The sequence below is a fragment of the Lepidothrix coronata genome, unplaced genomic scaffold, assembly GCF_001604755.1.
Source record: "Lepidothrix coronata isolate B3197 unplaced genomic scaffold, Lepidothrix_coronata-1.0 Scaffold88, whole genome shotgun sequence".
Lineage (NCBI taxonomy): Eukaryota > Metazoa > Chordata > Aves > Passeriformes > Pipridae > Lepidothrix > Lepidothrix coronata.
The window spans coordinates 2,193,925-2,217,982 of NW_016690268.1; the positions used below are offsets into that span (position 1 = coordinate 2,193,925).

At 40.5% G+C, this 24,058-nt stretch overlaps 1 protein-coding gene across 1 annotated transcript in view; it reads left to right on the top strand.

The window, feature by feature from the left end:
* The first annotated feature begins 17,325 nt into the window (after window positions 1–17,325).
* The window catches only part of HS6ST3 (heparan sulfate 6-O-sulfotransferase 3), a 296,532-nt gene continuing 289,799 nt past the window's right edge, over window positions 17,326–24,058 (top strand). Inside the window, exon 1 of the mRNA XM_017821107.1 lies at window positions 17,326–17,858. Within this exon, the coding sequence (XP_017676596.1) occupies window positions 17,326–17,858 (533 nt within the window). The remainder of the gene's footprint in view (window positions 17,859–24,058) is intronic.

Below are 24,058 nucleotides of genomic sequence, written 5' to 3' on the forward strand. Positions count from 1 at the left end.
CCCACACGACCCTCGCCTCTGCCCCGCCCACACGGCCGTGCCGCGCTCCTACTGGCTGCGCTGCGGCCTCGCTTTGGACCATTGGTCATCCCTGAGGCCAATCAGCGGCTGACGGCAGATAAATAGCGGGGCTGCCCAGGCCGGCGCGATGACACGCGGCGCTGGGGGTGGCGCGCGGGCGGCGCTCCGCGGGGCCGGAGAGGGGGCGCAAGCGCGGGAGCGGCGTTACCTCCCCCCGGCCTGAGGCGGACACTGTTGTCGACCCGCTCCCGCGGCAGTGCTCTTGTTTCCTTAGTTTTCGGGTTGTTTTATGGAAGCGTGGTCTTCGCGAGGGGTGCACTTAGGTTTGACTGCCGTACGCACCGTGGGGTATAGCGGCGGTGGCTGCAGGCAGCTGAGGAGCGACACGACGGTGTTGTCCACGGAACAGCAGCCGCCTGCCCTGGCGCTCCCCAAACCTCCTAGTACCGCTGCCTGGACTGGGTCCCAAAGGGCTATTCTCCCTCAGCCTTCACCAGGCTGAAAAAAAATCACAGAATCACTGAATTGACGGGGTTGGAAGGGACATCTGAAGACCGTCTAGTCCAACCCCCCCACAAAGGCAGAGTCCGCTAGAGAAGGTTAACCTGGAATGCATCCAAGTGGGTTTTGAATGTCAGCAGAGAGGGCGAGTTCACGACCTCGGTGGGAAACCTGTTCCAGTGCTCTGCCACCCTCAATGTAAAGAAGTTCCTCCTCATTTTGAGGTGGAGCTTCTTGTGTTTTAGTTTATGGGCATTGCTCCTTGTCCTGTTGATGGGCACCACTGGAAAGAGGCTGGCACTATCAGCTTGGCAGCTGCCTTTGAGATATTTATATGCATTTACAAGATCCCCTCTCAGTCTTTTCCAGGCTGAACATGCCCAGCTCTCAGTCTATCGTAGGAGAGATGCTCCACACCCCTAATCATCTTTGTGGCTCTCTGCTGGACCCTCTCCATTAGCTTCTTGACTCTCTTGTACTGAGGAACCCAGAACTGGACACCGTAGTCCAGATGATGCAAAAATGGTAATAAAGATCTTAGCAAGTGTGAGCAACTTCATACATAATACATATATTCACCATATAGTTGTTCTACTGAGGGGGAAGTACCTAATTTTTGCCCCCTCAAAGTTTTCCAAACTGACCTCTATTTTGAAATGTGTTCTGTTTCCTAACTGCATGTTTTTTTTCCTCAATAAACATGAGCTTCACAGGAACCATGCCTCTACCTTCTACCTAACTTACCTTACAGTGTTCAGGCTCATAGTCTTCATTTTCTTTATCCGTGCCTGAAATCTCAGTAGCTAAATCCATTTCCTCAACAAAGCTCCTACACTTCCTCAATTTTTCCCCAGCTGTACAGTAGAGCTAAAAGAGGCTGGTGCTTCTGCAGCTGTATTGTGGGATTTGAATACAGAGCAGCTCTCAATAGTCGTTTACTGGAGGAAGAATCCTCCAGCTGTTTTAGAAATACGAGGTATTGCCTTTTCCATAACATCAGTCATGAAACTTGAAACTGAAACCTGGAACATCTTACTGCTGCATAAACTTTGTTTTGTGCACAGTCCTCTCCTGACTGCCTAAAGCTGCTGTGTGGATGGTGGGAGCCAGTGAGGGCACAACTCGAGGGAGCAGGCTGTGGATTGTATAGTTTGTTTTGTTAGTGCTCATCTCAAAGGTATAAAGCTCTGCCCTAGCAAAATGCGTGTACTTAACATGCTTCTGTGTGTTTGTAATGCAAAAATATGAAAAATACATCCACAAGGGTCATTCATATGTAAATTCAGTCTGGGGCCTTTGTGGTTGATCTGCTCTCACAAATTTGTGCTGTTACAAGGCCTCACGTAATTTTCAGGTACCACTGTGACACATCAGTTATACCAACTTTAATGTAAATAGGTTGATATAAGTAAACCCTTCACACACCTCTGCAGAAATAATGAAAACCACAGGAGTTCATATGCAAGGCCATTAGAAATAAAAAAAACTCAGCATCTTTTATACAAAGAAAGGTTGTGGTAAACTGTCTAAGCAGCTTTTTTTGTTTCATATTGATGATTCAGAAGTTGCTGCTGCTGCTAACAGAGATGGCGTAGCACGAGTGCTGTATAGATGAATAAGTTTGGACCCCTTGTGTTTCTGTGCTAATAACCCGTGTACGTGGCCAAACTCTTGCATCTATAGAAAGTTGAACCACATGCAAAGAACTGATAAAACACACTTCCACCACTCCCTAGCAAAGTTCAAAATGCATTTGACAGACTCAGTAGAACTCACACTACACTTGTTCTGCACAGAATGGGCCATAACTGGTTTATATTGGCCACCTACCAAAAAACATTCCAGCCCTATCAATCCTTCTATAGTTAAAGAATTACTGACGTATTTCTTTTTTACTGTTTCTTCAGCCAAAACTGATATGTACTAAGCACGTTCAACATGTATATACATTTACCATGCATTTTTCATAACTCCATGCAATACAATGTGATGATGGATGCACCTACATTACCCTTATCTATCAATTGATTTTCTATATAAAGTTGCTCTGTTACATTTTGGTTTATATTGATATTGAAGAGGCTGCTATTGTTGTTTAAATGTGAACTCCTAATAGCTTGCACTTGTTTCATCTTGAGCTGTGACAATTTATAATTTGCCATACAAGAAGACAAAATCTGTTGGCACTGGCTATGGAGATACTGAATCTTTGAGTTCAGTGGCAAGACAAAGTGGTAGCTCTGAATCAAAGGTCATGTCATTAGTTTGAGGTGAACTGAAGAAAACAGCTAGTCCAGTAGTTCTCTTGAGAAAAGATCCTTTCTGCTTAAATTCGGAGATCTCTGTTAGACAAAAAGAATATATCTGCTGAGATCTCTCTCTTGCATTTAGGATTATTGTTTTATTAGGTGCCTAAAATTTATGATCATAGATAGGTGAAATGAAGTTGGAAGGGACCTTAGGAGGTCTCTAGTCCAGCCTCCTGCTCAGAGCATGGTCAGCTCTGAGTTCCAGTCAAGTCTTGGAAAAAATCCAAGGCTGGCTCCTGCACAACCTTTCTAGGCTTGTGCAGAATTGCTTAAGGTGCAATTTGGATTGCTCCTCGGAAAGAAATACAGCGTTGTAACGGAACATTACATTCCTTATAAAAGCTTCTGCATATTTATCCATTTTCCCTTTGCTGTGGTACCTTAGCTACATTCTAGCCACAAAGAGCCACAAATCTGTTTCTGTGTATTTGACAGAGGCAGATATTAATCTGTTAAGCAGTGTGCAAACACAGAAGATAGAGAGCAGACTTAATCTTCATTTCAACAGCAGAATTTTATGTAATTAAGTATTCCAAATAATATTTGGCCATTCTTGTACATACATTCCATATATATATGTGAAAAAACCCCTGAGTCCTCTGAAACCATTTTTCAGCAGAAGAACAATTACAGCAAAATTTTAAAATTATTCATATCACAGCTGTGCAAATAGGAATTGATTATCATAGCTGTTTCAGTGTGAATAGAGTGATTAATGAATGTTTCTCGATAAGATGCAAATGTTTTATAGTATAAGTCACAGTGAACTATGTCTGTTTAATAGAAATAGTAGCAATAAGTGAAAATAAGTTGAGCTTCATCAGCATATGCAGTTAGCTGAAAATAAAACTTTATTTTTTTAACAGGTTGAAAACAATTTTTGAGGTGAAAGGCTCCCTTTCTCTCTAACTTGGAGGTAATGTAAATGTCAAATATTAGTCAAAATATATACCTGTTACCCAGTTATTAATTGACCGCCTCCTGAGCAGTGACTGCTGGCACCCTTTTATCTTGCTGTGAGATTGGAGGCCAATCTCTTCAGAACCTGTCAATGTCACTCCTATGACAGGCATTTGAGGTGTTTCCCTGAAGAGATTAAGGATGCCATACTGCATACTTTTTGTCCATTCCATTAAAGACCAGCCATGGTTATTTGATTAGCATATCTCAAGATAAAGGTATTTTGGAATAAACAGTGCAAAATATATTTCATAGTCTGTTAACTTTTCATTTTGATTTACAGGGATGAGCCAGTGAAAGAAAAATTGATGCCGAAGTAACATAAGCCTCGTTTCAACAGCTCACAGAACCTGCTGTGGCAACTTTCTAGCAATCAGAATTTATGCTGCTTTGCTATGCCCACACATACAGCTGCAGTGACATCCTCCTCCCAGGATGCTTCTCTTTCCAACGTTTACTGAAAAAAAGAAAAGCAACTGAAGCAACAAAGAAAAGCAACTGAAGCTTTGTAATTAAAATGACCCATCTCAGAAATCTAAAAGAATATACTTCCTGGGCCAGATCAACAAACTTCCTATGAAACTCTGGGCCTATCTGTACTGTGTAGTGGGCAACAGTAAAATGTGGCTGTAATGGGGAATGCAGCTCTATTTGCATACACCAGCTCAAGTTCATAAGCAATGCCACTGCCCTGCTGTGCCAATAAGACAGTGTGGTTTTATTGATTTCTGGATTGTACTGGCTCCTACCATGCCAAATCTGAGCAACTAACTGTACCAGTAGATAAAAATAGGGCTTATCTTTAAGATTGCAGGTTTTTCTGAATTTGCCTAAGCTAAATCTTAGCTTATTATTACCGGTTCAAGTTCATAATGTAATAATGGGTTGGCACTTCTGATGCCAACTAACAATCCTGGTTGTTAACTGGCGTGAGCTTATAGTTATCTTCTTATTTACAGCACCCTGTGAAGTTTTCAGGTGTTGAAAAAAAAAGAATATTTTTCTTTCTTTCCCTGATTGTAACTTGTGAATTTGTCTATGTGCTCAGTGAGAGGAACACAGGTGATACACCAGTGATACAAAAAAAAATAGTCTGAAATGTACTATAGGGCTATTAAATCACCATTGTTGATGATTCAAGTAACAATCACATACTTGTATTTTAAGCAAGGTTTGTCACATGCAAATGTTTGGGAGATTATTACTTCATGAGATAGAAAATTTATAAACAAAAAGTACAAAGTTGTGTATTTTTACATTAGTTCATAAGCTTATATGTGCAATGAAGTGCCTCAGAACAATTCTGGCCACATAGTGCCCCAACAGCATCAAAAAAGACTTCAGTGTGAAGGTATAGGTGTATTCACAGAGGAAATACAATATTTCCCAGAATAGGGCAGTAGGATTTGATTTGTAAGCCTATCATGTAAGAATCAAAAGGTGCTATTGCTACATGCAAGGTGGAAAATATTAAATACCTGTACAATGAAGTATATCAGTGATTTTTCCTTTTTAGTCAGATTAGTGAGCTGAGTTCTGAATCCTTTCCAGAATGCCTAAAAAAAAGTAAGTTGGAAAATTAGCCAGTGAGTCCTGAATGTGCACTCAACCAAGTCACTTTTGACAGAAGTGAGGACTGCAGACTGTCTCCATAAAGCCAAGTGCAGTTTTTCTTTGAAGAAACTCTTCTATCCTTTGTAAACTGGTTCAGAATTTCAGTCATATTTTCACCTATGCAGGATGCAGACCGCACCATCCAGGGTTCTCCAGTGACAGCATATGCTGAGAGGCACGGCTATTTGACATAGCAGCTCCTGCCTCAGGAGGAAATAGAGACTTGGCAGGACCAAGAAACCACTGCATGAGCTCCTGAAGAGGTAAATTCTGCAGTAACCCTCTGTTCCAGGTTCTGCCAGAGCAGCATTTGGGTCACATCAGAAGCCAGGGTGCCAGGACCAGCTGGCTCAAAGTCTGTGTGTGGCTGAGCACCCAACAGGAGAAATCTTGTGTTTATTGCTCATTTCCCACTGAATGTCTTGCTAGTGCACCTCTAATGCAGGAATGAAAATTATAACGCGCTTCTTAAAAGGACCATAGAATCATAGAGTAATTTGGGTTGGAAGGGACCACCGAAAATCCTCTAGTCCAATCTCCCCTGCCATGGGCAGGGACACCTTCCAGTAGATCAGGTTGCTCAGATCCCTGTCCAAAAAAACCTTGAATGTTTCCAGTGATGGGGCATCCACCACCTCTCTGACCAGCCTGTTCCAGTGTCTCACCAGATGAGAATGACTTTCCAAAGCCCTCTGCATTGTGTCGTTCTAATTTCAGAGAGAGGTGACACTTAGGATTACACCCTGTCTTTTGTGATCCTGTGACTCTTGACTGGAAAAGGTGCTAAGCAACCTGAGGTAACTTTGAAGCTGACCCTGCTTTATGCAAAAGTAGAACAAGAAGCCCTCTGGTGCACTTGTCCAACCTAGACTACACTGTGCGATTTGGTATGCTACTTACATAGAACTTGCTTAGCATAACTTCCTTGGTGTTACTAGCTTAATTTGTTGAAGCTGTAGACTGCAAGCTGTGAACTTTCACCTAGATATGTTGAACTTTTACCTGGTCAAGTAAAAGAAGGCCCCAGAGCCAGTTCAAACCAGAAGATGAGGGAAGTACAATCATCAGCAGAAGCTGCAATCTTGGAGACGAGAAAATGTCTCGCCTAGACATAGTGAAGGGACTCAATGAAGAACAGGAAGACCCCAGTCAGAATCACAGAAATGTGGAGTTGGGACTTCAAGAGATCATCTAGTCCAAACCCCTGCTAAAGTAGGTTCACCTAGAGCAGGTTGCACAGAAAAAAATCCAGGCAGGTTTTGCATACCTCCAGAGAAAGAGATTCTACAACCCCTCTGGGCAGCCAGTTCCAGTGTTCTGTCACTGTCAAAGTAAAGAAGTTTTTCCTCATATTCAGATGGAATTTCCTGTGTTTCAGGTTTTCCCCACTGTTACCCTAATATTACTACTGGTGCAATCAGTTGCAGGGATACAACTGATGGGGTGGGGAACTTAGGTTGTAAGGGTATAATTGCTCAGTGATTTCTTTGTGCGGGGTCCCTCTTTGGGGGCACCCAGCTTGAGCTGTAGTGCTATTTATAAGAAGGATTTTATAGAAGAGTCTCTTTTTGGCTTACTGTGTCAGCAAAAAGCTAGTGGAATGCTGTTATGGTGGTTGGCATGAGTAATTTCCTAAACAACTATTCTGTGACTCTTAAGTGTAATTTATTTTAACTAAAGATTTGTGAAGGTAAAGCAAAACAGAATAAGCCATGCTACTTTATTGTGTGAAATATGATGGATTTGTTTCAGTGGAACAAATTCCAATGCTGCTTTTCAGATTTTGCTGTGTCTCTTCTATCCGTCTCTCCTTTTGGGAATGTTAGAAGCAAACTACTAGACAGGTTTCTCACCTGTCAGGGGTCATTTCAGCTCACTTCCCAAATGTGAAAAAGAATGCTTATGGAAAAATAATCTAAGGCTATTCTTCCAGTGATTTATGCTGAATATCTTTAGAGGTAACATAGGAGTATTACTTTTAAATGATGCATATTAATAGTTTATGTCCTTTTCAGTTAATCTGACTATATAAAATTTTCAATTTTTATGATTTATGCACAAAGTTAATTACAATCCATTTTGTGAATGCAGCTTTAAAAATCAATGTAAAAAATAACAGTTACGTGTAAATGAAAGAAGCAAAAAGTGCAGCCACAAGCTCTTACAAATATAATGAAAATTAATTTATTACTCAAGTCTTTTATGACCTTCTGTTATTAAAACATTAAGAAACTCCCTGAAGTTAAATCTAATCTGGAAAACACACATACACATATTCCAGGCAAATATATACTATAGGAACACTGTGAGAATTAAAGCTCCCAGAAAAAAATTAAGAATTATGATTCCCGTATCTTTGAAGTCAGCATGCTGTATCCATGAAGACATGATAAAATGTGTACTTAAAAATGTTCATACACCATAGAAAAGACAGGAATTACAGTTTTTAAGCACTGGAATTTACACAGATAAATTAAATTCCAGGTTTGTAATAGCACAGCATGTTTCTTTGGTTCCAATGGCACTGACCACTCAAAAATCAAAGGAAGTACAGTCCCAGGGAAATAAGGGGCCACCAAACACTTAAATTTAACTGCAAATTTGTGATTTACATGTATCTATTAAGAGATTTAAATATGCATATTTCTGGAGCTGTGCACCTGTGTGTTGAAGTGATTGCACATAATTAGCAATGTGATTATCAAATATGTTTTCACATGCTGCATATAATTAGACTTACAGAAACACACTACATTTAGAATATTTTAATGTAGATAAACTTTGAGGGCAAAAATGAAGGGTTATTAAAGAAAAGTAAATTGTTTAACCCCTAAAGAGCTACCTTCTGCTAATGCTATCTCCTGTATCCTTCTTCTGGTAGATGGATTCCCAGCCCTGCAGGCTTATTGCAGTGGTGAGGTAAGGGCAGTGGGATGGGCTTTTTCATCCCACCCTAGTGCTGCTGAAGGAGCAATGTGCAGTTCCAGACTATGGGACACTGAATACACAGAAAGAAAGAAAAAAAGAGAAGGCAAAAGAATTAATACTATGTGCATGCTATCTCGATGCATCCTCTTTTTAATGTCTTCATTGCTAAAATAAAATGGTCATGCGTCTAGACAGATATTTGTCTAACTTCTAAGATTATACACAGGTATTGTGTATACATATATAGTGTGTATATATATATATGATAACCACATAGAATTAACATCTCAAACTAAGGGAAAATTATGTTTATCTTTTAGTTTGTAATAAAGATAGGTTTCTGTCTGGAAACCTTGGCTTTATTTTGGTTTTCCATTATTCTTTGATTGTGGTTTCCTGGATTAAATTAAGTTAAATCAGAAATACACTGCTGGTACTGGTTATTCACATTTGTTAACTGCTATTCATACTATAATTTTGATAACTGACAGTTATCATAAACAATTTACTGAATTATATTAGGCTGATAAATTTAGGCTTTCTGAAACTATTAAGGTTAAAGGATAGGTTTACTCTGATACTAAAAAATGAAAAGTGAGATCCTGCCTGCTGATGGCGAACTTTTCTGAAAGGGTCTTTCTAAGAGTCTTCCTTCCAAAAGAAAGTGTAAGCTTCTATTTTCCCCACAATTTTGCTATAAACTTGAGGTTCTATTTCTTAGCAGGTGGGAGAGACAATGATAATTATGCTAAAAACATCTGGATTCAAATAAAATACATTGTAAATGCATATGAATTTTTATGTTATTATCATAAACATCAATTCAAATATTTTAAAATATATTAATTCCCAGTTATGCTTGCACATAAGCACAAATGAGTGTACAGGGCTGCTAATTGTTTTACAGATCAAATTCTGATATTTCACTCACCATTACTGGTCTGCAAGCCACAATGTGACTACACTGCTGTGCACCATCTCTGTCTTCTCTTAGCAGTGCAATTCTCTTTCTATTTCAGCTTTTCTTTTGCCACAAGATGACATACAGTGTTGGTAGTTTGTAGTTACATGCTTCCCCTCACTAAACCACGTGAACTTCAGGTGCCCTTAGACCCATTGGTCAAACAAGCTGCTTTGACCAATCTGTATTTTGATCTCCTTTTTCTGCCAGCCAGAGAATTATTCCCTTATTTTTTGCCCATTCTTAATCTGAACAAACAGTCAAGCAATCTTCACCTCAACTCTCTCTCTGAATTTACAGTTTATTCATCTCAAACCTGTCACAGTGTTGAACAATTTTTCTTCCTTCTCATATTTCTTTCCTAGTCACTGGTTTGTTGCAGACAGACTGCAAGGCCAACAGATGCTTCCCTCAGCTGAGGGTTAGGGGAACTATTCGTATCTTGACATTTGCTGCCACAGTTTGCTGTTATAGGTTAAAATTCCCAGTTCTTATGGTAATTACAGTTCCTTTAATCCAAGATAATAGGATAAATTAGTGCTGGAGATGGATGTCTCAAACCAAGACTTCAAACTTGGTATGAGTACCTAACATGTACTCATACTACATACATAACTACAGTATTGGTGACTTCTCTGTGCTGTGACTTTTGTAGGTTGGCCAGATTTGAGATAGTAAGAGTATTCTGCTGCTGCCCCAGCTATAAAATAACTTACATCTCTTCATCATTAAACTTAAATTCCTCTCAGCATTTTCCAGAAGTCCAGCTGGACTTTTATCTGATGACAGGACCAGTATTTCACTGATCTTAGTAGAATAATTTAAAGAATAAATACTACCATTTCTATATATTATAAATACACAAAAAGACAATATTAAATCTTTGTGTGGCTGTCTGTTAGGGAAGAACCACTGATTATATGCCTTTAGGTACTTATAGAAGCTTATAGTTAGGTAAATATGAAAGAGTTAAGAAAAATCCCCAAAGAAGGGGGCTGAAGTGTTCTAAAAACTCCCATAGCAGCACATAAAAAAGTGCAGTTCTTGAATTCAAGGTATCCGGGTTGACTTGCTGAAATGAATCCAGGAAATGTCTAGTAAGAAATAGTGGCAAGCCAGAAAGCGATAACGGTTCTCAACTTGCTGTGATTTTCAGTAAGAAGGTGGAGGTCAGTTATAAAAGAAAGGTTCAGACTTGCAGACAGCTGTGAAAGCCAGATAGGGGTGCTAGAAGTGGAGCCTGATCTGCCATTTGCAATGCTTTTTCTTCATTTTTTCACCTGTATCCCATAGAGATCAGATGAAAGAATCTGAGATCATGTACTACAGAAATAATTTTTTTTTCCATTTTGGAGAGGGCAACTTCTTGGAAGATTTTTTTTGTCATTGCTATCGGGGCTTTTTCTTTTCTTTGTTGGTTTGTTTGTGTGTTTTTGGGGTTTTTTTATTATTATTTTTACATCCCATCCTAAAGACTGAAAAGATTAAAAAAAAAAGAGGGAGAAAGCCTAGTGGATAATTTCTAATATTAATTCATATTTGTTTCTCAGGAGACACTAAAGTTTCTAAACTTTATATAAAGTTGTGATGAGGATTTGTATCAAGATAGACTCTGTCCAAGGCACATCTAAAAGTCTGTCCTGAAGGAAAAGACAAGATACGACCTGCACAACTTTGAAAACCTTAGTAATTTGACTTCTAGACACAAGCAGAGGTGCTCAAGATAAAGTGATAGTGAGATAAGTTATGTTTGATGGGGACTTACAGATTAAGACCACCCGAAAGAAAGCAAAATGTTTTCGTGTGATGCTAGGCATAAGAAAATACTTCTGTGACACTTATCACCAGGTGGCAGTGTTACACAGTCTTGCAATTCCTATACGTTGCTATATGAGTAGTTTTGGGGTCTTGGTGGGAATACTGATAGGGTTATTTGTTAGTTTTTGCTAGACAGAAGGAAGCATGTATCAATTTCAGAGGAGCCAGATCTCTCTGTGCATTGATCTCTCTGATCAGAGTCAATTCTTGGGAGGAAGCTGCAATATGGGAACTTGGGCATTGACTTTGACAACTTTACCTTCAAATATAGAGTTTATCACATGCTGTTAGACTGTTCTTTACTAGGAAAACCAAAATGCCATATGAAAAATGCAGTAGCAATATCCTTCACATGATTTTCAGTCTGAAGCATCTCTTCTAGTACCCAGATGTGAAAAAATAAATGTGGACGTGGTGCAGGTGACATGGCTTTGATCTGTAATAAGTCCACAAAAGCTTCTCTACACTCTAGACTTTGCATCATAAATATTGCAGGATTCAGAAGGCTGAGAGCTGGAAGGAATGTGTCTAAGTATATCTAAGTTCTTCCGTGCAGAGAGCAGAAATTAGAGAGCAATTTGCTATGTCCTTTGAAATGCTTTCCTCTGGCCTTGTTGCAGATGCTGGTTGTAGAGAGCATACACAAACACCCTATGTTTAGGGATTACAAAAAACCCCCACCCTGCATTTCGGACTTTATGCTTTCTCCCTTTGTGCAAGACCAGCATTTGCTGCCAGTCACTTGATATTGCATCTTTTAATTGGAATATTTCTAACTTCACTGAAAGTATCTTCACACTCACCAACTATATCTGGCCATATCGTGAAACCACACACATCTTTTGAATGGCAACAGCAGCCAGAGGCTGTTTGGCTAATTTGCAGGTGCTGGTCATGCCTCACATCATCCTTGCTACAGTTCTGATTATAGCTGGATACCAGCAAGGTTCCCTAAGTGCCACCCCATTCTCTAGGCAGTGGACTCCAGTAAGCCCATATGCAGCCCTACATGGCAGAGATTTTTTTTGCTAACACACTGTAACTTCAACCTGAGTTTTGTAATGTAGCTTGGTCATGCCACAGTACAAAAGGCAAGAGAGGGAACATAAATTTTTCTTACTTAAGTTGAAACCTGCAAATGCTCAGCGGTGGTGTCTACATTAGCAAACTAAACATGTCCAGGAACTGCCTTGGGTACTGAGGCCAAATAGCATGACATGGTCTGACCTAGACTGAAGCTGTAATCTTGGTCATCACTGAGTGCTGGTTGGAAATGATTTCTGGAATGGTTTGACTCCCAAATTACATCCAGGAGCTGTTTGGGAGAATGCTAGTTGGCACATGCACAAACATGGTTAGAACATTTTGTCATTCTTTATTCTTCTAGATGTCCACATTACAAAGCCCAGGAATGATCCCTGGTGCAAGAGCAAAAATGACCAAGTTTACATGGTAGAAACAAGATCTACCTTTAAATATCTTATTTTGGCATTGATCTAAAAGATCTAGCTCAAAGTTTCCAGATATGTTCCATTTTTGGGAAACTACCTTCCCAACAACTGTAACTTAAAGAAAGGTATTGAAAGGTATTGTATTATTTCTATGGGGAGTTATATGGTTGTAAACAAAAACAAACAAATGAACAAAGAAAAATACTAGAATGTTGAAAGTGATTTGTGATGTTCTAGTTGTCTAAGGTCATTGTCTTACACAGGCGGAATATAGCTGATCCTTTCTCTCATAAGAAAAACACGCAGCAATGTGGTGTAAGGAGTGACTTGCAGAAGTCCCTGCACATGGGCAAGAAATTGGCTGACAACATTTTGTCTAAAGTGGCTGCGTTATAATTAAAGGAAATTCAAGGTGGTCATAGGTTTAATAAAATTATTACATCCAGAAAAAGAATGGCAAGCAAGAGAAGCGAAAAGTAACAAGGCTCATGATGAAATGCAACTTTACAAGAAGACTGGTGGCAGTGTGATGCATAAACTGTTTTAAGAGGAAGAATGCAGCCCTCAATGTACCATTGAAATGAAGATTTGGTAAGTGCACATACTGAAATTTAATCCGACAACAAATACTGGAGGTTTATATTCTAAACATTAAAACAAATTAATCCCAGAGAGATGATTGCAGTTAGTGTGCATTTATTAATTTAACAATTTGTATCCTCATGACAAGAGAAACACTTGGGACTCGCTGCACAATGAAAAATTGGTTTATTGGAAATCTTAAATGGCTACAAGCATTGAAACAGCTCAGGTCAAGCGGTGATAAATAATTTAAAGAAACCAGTGTGAGGTAGGTGTCACTTTAATTTTACATTAACAGATCTATTAGATATTAACCTTATCAGACAGGTAATTGGTAAATGAAATCATGCTTTTGTACCTTTGCTTCATAATATTATTTGCTGACTCATGCATTTTGTACAAACCTTGAAATTTGAACACTGATACTGTTTCACATGCCCATTGCTTCAGACTAGCAAATACTGCATTATCCTTTAAAATAAATTGTAAGTATGCCAATTTTTGTTTTTAGCAACTTGGAAAATATATTGAGTGTTACCTAAGAAATGACAAGAAGGGACACATTGTGTTGGAATTATAAACTAATTTTCTATGCACATTTTTACTTGTCAGCATGTCTCTGGTAGAAATGACAGTAGAGCTGGTATGTAAATTTTAACAGGTGAAGGTATCCTGCCTGAAATTGTCATGAAGAATAGGTAATTTAAGAATTATTTTATTTGAATGCTTGGTGAACTCTGAGATATCTGCTGACAGCATAGGATCTTGGAGAATTATTATCTTGGAAATAAAAGGATCTCAAGTCTTATGTGTAATTATTTTATTTTTAAATAATAGAATCATAGAATGGCCTGGGTTGGATGGGACTTTAAAGATCATCTAGTTCCAACCCCCCTGGGCATGACCAGAGACATCTTTCACTAGACCGGGTTGCTCAGAGCCACATCCAACCTGGCCTGGAACACTTCCAGGAATGGGGCATCCACAACTGGGCAACTTGTTCCAGTGCCTTACCACCATCACGGTAAATCCACAGAAAATTTACAGGAACTACATTCATTTTGTAAGAGTATCTCAAAACTAGCTTGTAACTGACTTTGGATTTTTCTTATAATTAAAGTCTCATTAGAGATTTATAGATGAGTGATATTTGAAAGGGGAAATGTTGGTATTGAACAGTGTTTGCAATTTTTAGGTGTTAATTTTGAATCCAGTTGTGTTCCAATTAAAATGACAGAAACATGACTGTTTCTAAAATGACCTGTATCATTGTTTCATTGGTGCTAATACAACGGGGCCCTATGCAGTAATGTGGACCTCTATAAAGAGAATATAAACTATTACCAATGAAGACACTACATTCTCTGTGTAGGGATACTTAGCCTCTGATGAGTATGATGAGACCCAGGTTCACTCGAGCCCCCCAGCTGCTATCCAAATTAGGGCCACGTTCAGTATAACTTGGGGTGTAACTGCACACCCTATGTGCAGTTGGGAAGACCTGGGTGGTGGTTGGATCTTCTCTGGGTTGTGGCTCTACACAAATCATGGTCCACAGACTGCCATTAAGGACATTAAAATTCATTAAGTAAAAGCCTGTCTTTGAAAGCTGCATAAACACATTGATTCATGTGGCACTGCAAGTACTTTTTGCTAGTTTCAGAGAAAGGAGAGCTTTTTAAAAGTCAAATTTTTCATCTAAACCTCATTATAAATATTTTTACTTCTCTTGTATGTAATTTCCATTAATTTTTTTTGCCAGTCTTCATGAATCAGTACCTGTCTTGAGTAAGTTTAAATAAAAAAAAATTTAAAATTTAACTGAAATTCATTATTTCTGTGTTTTGCAACCTTAGCTTTGAGCTCCTTTTCATGGAGATGAAGGTACAGTGTCATCAATCTGAGAAAATCTTAAATTATAATAGCATTTCCATATTTACTAAAAGCATGATGAGACATAATTCAACCTCAATCTTTTAGCAGTGTTTTATTTCAAATATGAATTTACCCATATTGCTTGTTAGGTAATGATTAGGCTGAGGTGAGAACAAAATGCTACTGTATATTACATGTATAAGTATTTAAATTCCTCTGGGACAGGCTTCCTGTCACCAAGTAAAAGGGAGAGGTTAAGAGGCAACCTCACTAAGTCCACACTTGGGAGGCTCAGGGAGTCTGAAAACAAGTGAGCATGGTGGTGGTCAAAGCAGAGAAGAGAGTCTGGTCTCTCTAAAGAAAAGATAGGTGCTCTGCTGCTTGTGCTGGCAAAGAACACGGTAATTTTCCAAGGCAAAATAGCTGGTTTATACTTTGGTAAGAGTCAGTGGGTGCACACCTCTTGTTATTAGAGGAAGAAGACTGAAGAGGTTGGGTTTGACACCAGACTTTGCATTCTTCTTCCAAAGGATGAAGGGATTGGGCTGCCAGTACTGTGGTGTGTGGCTGTACAAGGATGAATTTCACCAGGTAATACATGGCGTTCTTTGTACAAAATTTCACAGAAGATAGAAGTGCATCATCTCTTTTCATGTTTTGGCAAGACCCAAAAATATGCCACTCTCAGACTTTTACTGGTGTAATATTGTAACACTGCTGTGTGGCACTGGAAGTGTGCATGTGCATGTGGTATATTTGTCTGTTTGAAGGCTGGGTGGTGTAGGCTGTTGTTCTTGGGGACACCTTGCAACACTAAAGTTTTAGACAATTTTATGGTAATTTCTATTACTTCTGGCAAGCTCTAATGAGAGCAAATACTCCATTCCAAGAGTACAAGTATTCTTGCTTTTCATATAAAAATCTTTAGCTTAAAACACATTTGTCTATTTTTATAAGTTCTGAAATTAAATGGTCCCAGGGGAAGGCGCTGCTCTTCTGTTATTAGCCTTCCAGAGGTGAAGTTGTCCTCAGAGTGAAGGAAGAAAGTTGCTTTAGCACTGTCAGATATCTAATTAATCCCTCAGTAAATAAGGCATTCTGTAATTAAATAACCGAGATGTGCAATCAGTTCTAACACAAAATGCTTTGCATATTAATATATTATAATCGAGGAGCCGTACGAGGCTTGGTTTTGGTTATGAAGTGGTTGTAATAGACTTTTAAAATTATGGAGAACTCATTGCAGGCAAAACAGTGAGTGTTTTTTTGGCAAAACTCAGCTAAGTGGGACCTGCGAGCTACAGATTTGAATAGACATTAAAAAAATTAGTTTTCAACAGGGAAAGCAGCACAGTTTCAAGCAGTGGATTGTCGTAAATATGCAAAAGGGATTGAAAAACGGACTTGTGAAATGTTAACAGAGCAGCTGCTGGGGAGCCAATATTAGTGCCTCGGGGAGATAAAAGTTTTCTCCAAAATCAGTTCAGCACTTGCAACTTCGTGCTCTGAAGACCGCAAGAACCAGAAGCAAGGCGGATCAGTTATAATCTGCAATTAATTAGTTAGCCTGCGGGGTGGTCCGACCTGCTTGTGTGAGCCACTCGGGGTTATAAACACAGGCTTGAAACCGCGAACCGTACCAGATACCCTTTCGCTGAGGAAAAACAACGGGACGCGAAGGAATTTAACAGAGCCTCGCTCACCTGGAGGCGCCGCCGGTCCATCCCATTGGCTGCCTTTCGTTCCGCCCCCGGCGCCTCATTGGCTGCCCCGCCTCCCCCCGCCCACTCACGCGCGGCCGGTCCCGTCCGGCACCTGGAAGGGCGCGAGGAGTGACTCCCACCGCCTCCGCCGCACGCGCCGCCCGCGCTCATTGGCGGCAGGGCCGGCGTGCTGCGCCCGCCCATTGGCCGTTGGGGTGGCCGGCTGTGCCCCGATTGGCCGGCGGGCGGGGGCGGGGCGCGCCCCGCCGGGAGCCGAGCGGTGTGTTTGGGCTGCAGAGTTGCCGGCGGAGCGGGATTGGTGTCGGGAGCTGCTGCTCCCGCCGCTGCAGTCGGCAGCGCGTCCCGGGGAACGGCGCTCGGCACCTTCGCCCCCCCCACGGGGAGCGGGCGCGTGATGGCTGCCTCGGGCGGGATGCGGCGCGCCGCGCTGGGCTGAGTGGGGCGAGCCGCGGCCGCCCGGCAGGACCATGCCGTCCGGGAGGGAGCCGGGCGCCCCTCGGCTGCGGGATCCGAGCGGGGCGGCCGCCCCGGCAGCGCTCGGCAGCGCCTGAGCCCACGTCGCGCCGTCCCCGCGACCCGCCATGGACGAGCGCTCCAACAGGTGGCTGCTGCCGCCGCTGCTGGCGCTGCTCTTCCTGCTCATCGTCTACCAGTACGTGTCGCCCGCCTGCCCCAGCGCCGCCTGCCCCCGCCGCCCGGCGGCCTCGGCCGCCCGCCGCGGGGGGGGCCCGGCGGAGCGGGAGGAGGAGGAGGAGGCGGCGGCGCTGCCACGGCTGGCGGCCAAGTTCCCGTTCGCACGGGGAGAGCTGTGCCGGCGGGTGCGGTTCGACATGCGGGGCCGCGACGTGATCGTCTTCCTCCACATCCAGAAGACGGGCGGCACCACCTTCGGGCGGCACCTGGTGCGCAACATCCACCTGGAGCAGCCCTGTTACTGCCGGGCCGGGCAGAAGAAGTGCGCCTGCCACCGCCCGGGCGGCGACAAGGACACCTGGCTCTTCTCCCGCTTCTCCACCGGCTGGAGCTGCGGGCTGCACGCCGACTGGACCGAGCTCACCAGCTGCGTGCCCGCCGCCATGGAGCGCCGCGGATGCGCCGGTAACCGCACCCTCAGGTCAGTGTCTGATTTCCAGGTGCTCGAAATCGCATCCCGCCTTTCCAAGTGCCGTGGGAAGGTGCCCTGGGAAGGTGCCCTGTCAGCGGGTCCCGCTCCCCGGCTGTCGGGCGAGAATTGTCCGCCGCCTTTGTCATTCAGAAGCAAACGGTGGGGAGACGAAGGCTTATGTTCTGGCGAAGGTTCTAGTTTGGGGTTTGGGTTGTTGCCCTCTCTGTGTGTTACCTGTCGTGCTTTTCGCTTCGCCTCAGGTTTGTGCGGACTCCACGTAGCGCGCGTGCATCTGCCTGTTGTACAGATCAGCGAAAGAAAAACTCCTCTCGTTTTCCTGCAAGTTTCTCCTATCTATTTGTCCTTTAGAAAGTTGTTTTAAACAAAACGCTACAGTCTTCTGCAGTAAGTAGAGTGCCTCTGCAGAATCTGATAGATCTTTGCAGCTGCTGAATCATGTAACTAGGGTAGTTTGAAGTATCCAGAAGCCCTTAAATTCTTCTTTCCCTCGTGTTTCGTGTTGGTAGATAGGCTGGTTATCTGTTTCCCGCGGTGTACTGACCGCTCACAGTACAGGCAAGCTCAAAGTAAGGAGACCATGTGTGCCAGGCTCTGTGCAGGGAACGCAGTCCTAGCAAAAATCTCACTTTTAGTTCCCTTCGATGATCTAAAGGCACTGAAAAACGGAATTTTGTGTGCATGCTACCTCTCTCCATATTATATTGTTTTTGTTGAGTCTTGTGAAAGGTCTTGTCTGTTTTAAACGTGGAAAAACTTCAGATGGGTGATTCTTCTATATAAGAGATAGCTCTAGGTGATTCAGTAAGTTTTGGTCTTTGTTCTGATTTATTTGCCATTCAATCATATTTTTCAGGCTAGTATTAGATCCTGTCTTTATTTGTATGATAGATTTTGAACATGTGTATTAAGGAGTTATGAGCTGAATTTGCTCTTAAACCTCTGCACTTTAATAATTGTAACTTCAACATCTATAAAATATTTAGGAAAATATAGGAAAAATACCTTTTTAAAAAGTAAGAAGGTACCTTATGTTCTTTCATTTTAGTATCCATCTCGATTTTACAAGTCCACAAACTTTAAATCTTCAGTAGAACAGCCCACACATTCTGTTTTGTATCTCGTAATTTAAATACATGTACAGTCCATGAAATACATGGGCACATTTTCACAGGGCTTATTCATCAAGACAGTAGAGTTGATTATTGTTGTTGAAAAATTTGAAGATTATTTGATGTGACTATCAAAGGCCCTCCCATACCGCAAAGCTAGTCACATTTGGAAAGACTTCAGTCAGGATAATTTGAATTCATTCTGGATGGTTGTGGACTTGCACGATACTTGCATAATACTGTTAAGGTAATTCATACAATTTTATGGGAGACAAATTTAGCTGAAGATGAAGTGTATGTGTTTGTGTGCTAATGGAAGAGAAATGCTGTGAATGCCTTTAAGGACAAAATAACTTGTTGGTAGCTGTACGGCTTTAAGGAATATTCAGGAAATTTGTAATGTAAACCAGGGAGGGGATGATGAAGAGTAATGCTTGTAAAAATGCTTGAAAACACATAATCTGTCACTAAGGTCCACTTCTTCTTTCTCGTGACAAATATTAGTAGATAAACAATTGAGTGCTTAATTCAATTGCAAAGATTACACATGGGCACTAAAATCAGAGTAGTGGTTTCAATACTATTAAATAAAAACATGACTGTATTAAGTAAATTTAAAAGTTAGAGTTGAACTACACAGGAGGTCATACTAGTTATTCAGGGGATAGTTAGTAATTATTTTGATTTAAGAAAGACATGTAGTGATGCTTCGCCACTATAGGTGAATAGTGTTTTCTTAATTTTTTTTGGTTACTGGTTTTTGTTTAGTTTGTTTAGTTAGTGAATGATTTGGTTAGTGTAGCATTGCGCTTCTTGATTTCTCTTTACTTATGTGAGGAAGGTGCTCTGAATAATAATTTGTTTCATTGTTCTAATACTTGTTTATTCCTATAATATATCCTGTACTAGGCAAACGCCTTTACAATTTCCCCTTTGTTTCCTCATTATGATCGTGCAGCTTGAATTTAGCTTTTCAAGGAGCTGTAAAAGGAATCAAATAGCCCTGAAGTATGGATTGTCTTTGCTGTGAATGTCTTTGCTTCTGGTGAAGTTGGAATCAAGCCCAAACTACTTTGCTGTACTATTAGAGGCATGCATCTAAGTCTTTTTTTAAATGTCTGAATGGTGAATTGAGGAGACTGTATGCCTAAAATAGGCAAGAAACTAGCATATGAGTCTAACATAAAGCATACTGGTTATTTTTAAGTCATTCTTTAAAGCTTCTGAATGTATTTGAGACATTACACTTCCTTGAATAGCTCAACTTTTCTCCTTTCCCTTCCAGCTATGGTGTCAGAAGAGTAGGCTAAATTGGTTAAATACCCGAAAATGGATTTTATTTATGGCTAGTGGGACAAATCGTTTTATGAATTTGGTACCAATGTGTTTGATTTTTTTGTGCCTTGTATTTGATGCAGTGAAGATGTTAAGTGTATTTTAGAACTTTGTTTGTTTCTCCACATAGCAAGTGTTAGTATATTCTGTTCTTTCAGATCTCTGTATATGTGGTCTGTCTTTTATTACATAGAGGGAATAGGAGATTTATAGTGTATATGTCCTCATTCTGAAAATTTGTTTCTGAGCTGGCTAGTAATATTATAAGTTAGATTAATTCCTATCTTTTAACACAGGTCTTCAGAAGATTTCATGAGAAAACTATAATTAGAATTCATGGAGGAAGGGGCTAACTGGTAGGGAAAGGAGGGAGTGGATAATGGTCCTAAAGATCCTGGAAGACATATGAAGCACAACCTCTCCTCACCCTGGGTCTTTGTCTTTCATGGACAGTGTGTTTAAAGGTGTTTTACTTCTTAAATTTCATTAGGCTTTTGAAGAGAATTTGTCTTAGTTTTTCCTGTTGCTAATGTTGGAGTTTTGAAGTCTCAGGACCCAAGCAGGAACGTGGGGCAGAAACTGCTGCTGTGCCTCAAAAATTTGAACTTCTCGAAGCCCATGTGCCAGCGTCGACTTTTTGTGTGACTTAATGGTATGGTGTAACTTGTCCCAGCTTAGGCACTTCAATATGAAAAGTTGGCTGTTGTCAATGTATTGAATGCTATTGTGAAGTTGTAGAACTATCTTTTTTGTTTAAAAGCAAAGTAATTCTTTTGAATGACATTACTTCAAAAAATTACCAAACCAAAACAACAACCGTAGACTTTACTTCTTCAAAAATTTGCGTATGTTTTCATTTTCAGCATGTTAAATGTTCTGCTGAAATACCTACTTAAGTGTTTACAGGGCCAGGCTATTAGTTTTTCATACTAATGTGTAGCTTTCACTTTTATGAAAGTTGCTATCTGGATAGTGATGATATTGAAATGGGTATGCAGCTGATGCAGTTTTAAATTAATTTTTTTTAGTGTAGTTTTTAGATCAACATTGCAAATATTTAATATTATCAAAGCAGTGGGACTTTTCCCGTGTAGATGCAGTTACATCCATATGGAAGTTCTTGAATCAGTGCCATAGTCCATCCCCTCCCTATTCCTTGCCATTTAACAGAATGGCTGTTAGAGCAGAAAGTAACTGAGACTGGCATGGAATCCTTTTTGGTTTTGGGGGTTTTTTTCCCCTATTTTTAAAAAACAGTCTGTTGTGTATTTGCTTTGCCCTCCCCTCTCTGGAAGTCACTGAAGTTGGTGATTCTTGTGTTCAGCTCAGCCTCAGGAACTTGTCTTTCCTTCAGCGGTGCCAAGAAGCTGAGACTGTGGAGCCTTAGCCAGCATTGCTTGAGGAAAGAAAGGGAACAGAAATGTTGTTAAGATGTCTAACCTGGGATGCCACGGAAGAGTTGGTGTCAATTCTGAGTGAGTGACATTAGGCTGCCTCTGTAGACAGTGGGAGAAACAGAATTATGGAGGCAGTCCTTTGGAGGGTCTAAGACATGTCTGAGACCTGCTGAATTATCTTCTAGAGGGGCAGTTCTTCTATTCACTGGCAGCAAGGAAAGACTAAAATTGTGAATTGGGACTTGATGTCTAAAACTAGATGAGTTCCACATCTAATATTGCAGAGACATTGTCCAAAATGATTGTCTGCCTCTGTTAGGTTACCTGGTAAAACTTGGTGTGTGAGGTAGGACTTGCTTTGCCTCTCTGATTTGTGTATGAGGGATTGAGAGGAGTCCTGATCAAGGCACATTTTCTCCCTTGCTGATGTACCTGCAATATAATTAATAATTATTCATTATTATTTATTACAAGTTTGATTAAACTAGGAAGGCAATCTTTTAAACACTTGAAAGAACACTGTATTGAAAGTGTTGTCTAATTTTCTGATATGAAACAGTGAAATCACTGGAATTGTGTAAACCCCATAAGCTTTATCGTCAATGCAGTTTAGTCTTCAAAACTATTGATTTTCATTAATTTGCTTCCATTATACTCCCCATTTCATCGTGTCTGTTTAACTTATTGTGTGCTCCATTATTCTGTGGAAGTGTAAATCAACAGTAAACCCATGAGTTATGGAATGAAGAGAGTTGAATAGAAACTGTCAGTAGGATTCCTTTTTCTTCTTATGCAGTCCTTTATTTGACTATTGAGTATTTTTAAACCTCTAGCAATAACAGAGCATAAGATGGACTCTAATCTTTGCAGCTGTGATAACTATGATCATCACAAAAATGTAAGAGTGCTAATTGAAAATTAGGATTAGGCTGAAGGTAGTGGGGAGAAGAGGATAAAATGTCATAAATGTTTAAACTGAAAAAAGCACAAATTCTCTACCTTAGTATCTTCTAATGAAATGAATGTTGGAGCCAGTAAACTCTATAGAATTTATTTTTATTAATATAAGGAACAACAAGGATTAAACAATTTCCTATGGTCCTGCTACTGACTGTGGGGATTTTTTCCTCCTTAACTGTCTCCAGTGCTGGATGCTTTAAAAGAACAGTGGTAATCTGCTCAAGGGTTTCATTGTCCTTACAACTGGGAAGTGGTGTTGCTTCCCTCAAGTGCTCAGTGTGAATCTTGTTAACTTCAATTTTAAACCCATTGCATCTTCTGTCTTTTGAGAAACTGGGAACAAATCGATCTCCTTTTCTCTTCAGTAGCCTACTTGATACTTTGGTTCTTAAGAAGTCCCCTTTCAACCTTCCCTGCTTAAATAGTAACCAAATTCAGTTCACTCTATATCGTGGGCCATTCTTTGCGTTCCTCCTCTTTGGGTTTGTGTCAGTTGTTTTCTTGAAAAGTGATGCTCCGTTGGGAGTACAGTACCAAGTGGACCAAAAAAGGTTATTTTGCTTATTCTTAAAGTTGTGTTTGTGCCTGTACGCTTCACTGATGTTTGCCATTTTGCAACTGCCTGACATTGACTGTCATCTTGGGATTTAGACATTATTAATTTTCTTTAAAGACTACTACGTATATTTCCATTGCCCAATGGATTTCATTCGTCTTCTGTCAATGCCTTTAATTTGCAAAATTGATTTAATTTTTTTGTCCTTCCTAGCTTTTCATCAATTGGCATATTTAATAAATGTGTTTTGTATTCAGCATCCACACTGTTGATGCAAACATTGAATAGAATGAAATCCCTTTGTAATAAACTTTTTGTTTAATATATCTCTCAGAATTGCTTTCCAGGGAGTTCTGCCACATGATTTTTTTTTTCTAGGCTGTGTTTTTCTGGCTTATGTTACTAATTGGAGATGTTTTCCAAAGTCATAATTATTTTTGAAAAGCATTTAATTTTTCATGTTCCTATTTGAAGTCAATTACTGTATTTTAGAGGGAAATCAGACTGATTTGATCCAAGTTGAGACAGTAACATTGTCTGCTAGTCTTTTCTTCTATGCGTTGAAAGACAACTTCTCTAGAACTTGTGGCAACAACTAGCTACTCTCCTTAACTACTTTTTGCACTGTGTCGCCTGTGAGGTTTCCCTTGCCCAGAGTAGCAGACAAAATGATCGCTATGCACAGAGCTTTTCAGCATCAGAATTGTCACAGCTCTGGAAAACTTTTCACCCAAAGATAAATCTTGTCTTCAGACTTTTGAAGCTATTGCAGTAAATCTCACCAGGTTACCTACAAAAAGGACTAGAACTCATGTTTGCTGTTAATTGCTA